General features: G+C 44.6%; 1 protein-coding gene across 1 annotated transcript; it reads left to right on the plus strand.

Annotated features, from left to right (window-relative positions):
- Positions 1 to 31: 31 nt before the first annotated feature.
- On the plus strand, positions 32 to 2,112 carry LOC118738713 (uncharacterized protein K02A2.6-like; the record flags this gene model as incomplete). The annotated part of the gene is given in 1 exon segment (XM_036469640.1): positions 32 to 2,112. A coding segment is annotated over 1 exon segment (531 nt), but the record flags the coding sequence as incomplete, so codon positions are not given.

The following is a 2,112-nucleotide window of genomic DNA, read 5'->3' on the forward strand; positions in this document are numbered from 1 at the left end:
TATGCCCCTATGATTACAAAATAAAAATCCGGCTAACAGATTACACACCCTTCCACTGCTTGCCGCGGCGTTTATCCGTTCAAGACCGAGAAGAAGTTAAGAAGATGACGAACGATTTAAAGGAACGGCAAATAATTAGACCCAGTAGCTCCCCTTATGCGTCAGCAATAGTGTTACTGAAAAGAAGAGCGGTGATACCCGCATGTGCGTAGACTATAGGGCCCTAAACAAGAAGACGGTACGGGATAACTTCAAACTACCCCTAATCGAAGATTGCGTAGACTATATGTCGAGGAAAAGATGGTTCACGCTGTTAGACTTGAAAGACGGATTCAACCAACTAGTAATGGATGAAACCTCAATACCATTGACCTCATTTGTCACACCACATGGACAGTTCGAGTAGCTAAGAATGCCGTTTGGTTTGAAAAACGCCCCGGCAAATTTTCAGAGGTTCGTCTATAACATTTTTAGGGACTTTATAGATGAAAGCAAGATCATAGTATGTATTGATGACATACTAATCGCTTCCCGCGACTTCAAGAGTCATATCGAATGTTTAAAGGAGGTGTTACAAAGGGCTACGGAAAGGCAATTAGAGCTTAAATTGAAGAAGTGCAAGTTCGGCTACCAAAAAATTGAATACTTGGGTTATTCGGTAAGCCCCTTGGGAATACAGCCATGTGACTCGCATATTAGAGCAATAGCCAATTACCCTGCCCCCAGGAATCAGAAAGAGCTCAGATAATGTATTGGACTTTTTTCTTATATCCGCAAATTCGTGCCAGCATTCTCAAAAACGGCTAAGCCACTTTTAGACTTGCTTCGGAAGGAAAATACCTTCTCTTTCTCAAACGAATGCATGCAATCTTTTAACGAGCTCAAGAACCAGCTTGTCTCGGCCCCTATATTGGCAATATATAAATATATAAAGACGGAAACAGAACTTCACTGTGACGTACGTAGTAACGGGTTCGGCTCTACCCTTATGCAAAAACAAGATGATGGCAGGTTCCATCCAGTAGCTTACTTCTCGAAGACCGCCACGGCAGCCGAATCACGATACCATAGCTTCGAGCTGGAAACCATTTCCATTACGCACTTCGACGGTTTAGAATTTATCTAGAGGGAATCCCGTTCAAAATTATTACCGACTGCAACTCGCTTACCCTAATATTGTGCGAGAGACAAGTCAACCCGCGGATAGCAAGATGGGCGTTAGAGCTGGAAAACTTCAATTATTCAATTCAGCACAGAAGTGCTATATCACTCGGTCATGTTGACGCCTTAAGTCGACACCCGTCTCCTCCCCCCACGACGAACACGCAAGTTGAAGACCCGGTAGAACCTGTTAAACAAAAGCCCTATGTGAGTGATACATCTGAGCAACCCTGGGTCCGAGGTCCGCTGCCACATCAATCCGAATGCCACAGATTAGGGAATAAGTTAGAAAAGGAGGGTGAGGGGGGCGACAACGAGGGGGAATCGCGGAAACTAGCTCTAATCGCGGCTGTTGACCAAAATGACCTAGACCTTCACATACAGGTCGCCCAAAACAGAGTCGAAAAACTTAGAGAATTGATGGGCAAGTTAGAGGAGGGGGAGGTACAAGGCTACGAGCTTCAGGACGGCTTAGTTTTGAAGAAAACCCAGGGGTCTAGTCCGTTGCTATGTGTCCCGGGGGAAATGCAAGAAAACGTAATTCGTATGATACACGAGAAGATCGGTCATCTAGGTGTAGAAAAATGCTACGAGCAAATCCGTAAGGCCTGTTGGTTCGAACACATGAAAGAAAGGATAAACCGATTCATACAAAATTGTATAAAATGCAGTATTTATTCAGCACCAGCCCGCTCTAACGAACATAACATGTTTAGTATTCCAAAAAGGCCAATACCATTCTACACCATTCACCTTGGCCACTTCGGACCGCTGCCCGCCCTCAGGTCAAAGCGAAAACATATTCTTGTTATGATAGACGCATTTACGAAGTTTGTAAAACTGTACCCGGTCAACTCTACCAGCTCGAAAGAAGTATGTTGCTCCCTGGAAAAATACTTTAGCTACTATAGTCGACCGAGGCGAGGGATTAGTGACAGAGGAACCTGCTTC

This window comes from Rhagoletis pomonella, unplaced genomic scaffold, assembly GCF_013731165.1.
Source record: "Rhagoletis pomonella isolate Grant_MI unplaced genomic scaffold, Rhpom_1.0 Rhpom_scaffold_00005, whole genome shotgun sequence".
NCBI classification, from domain to species: Eukaryota; Metazoa; Arthropoda; class Insecta; order Diptera; family Tephritidae; genus Rhagoletis; species Rhagoletis pomonella.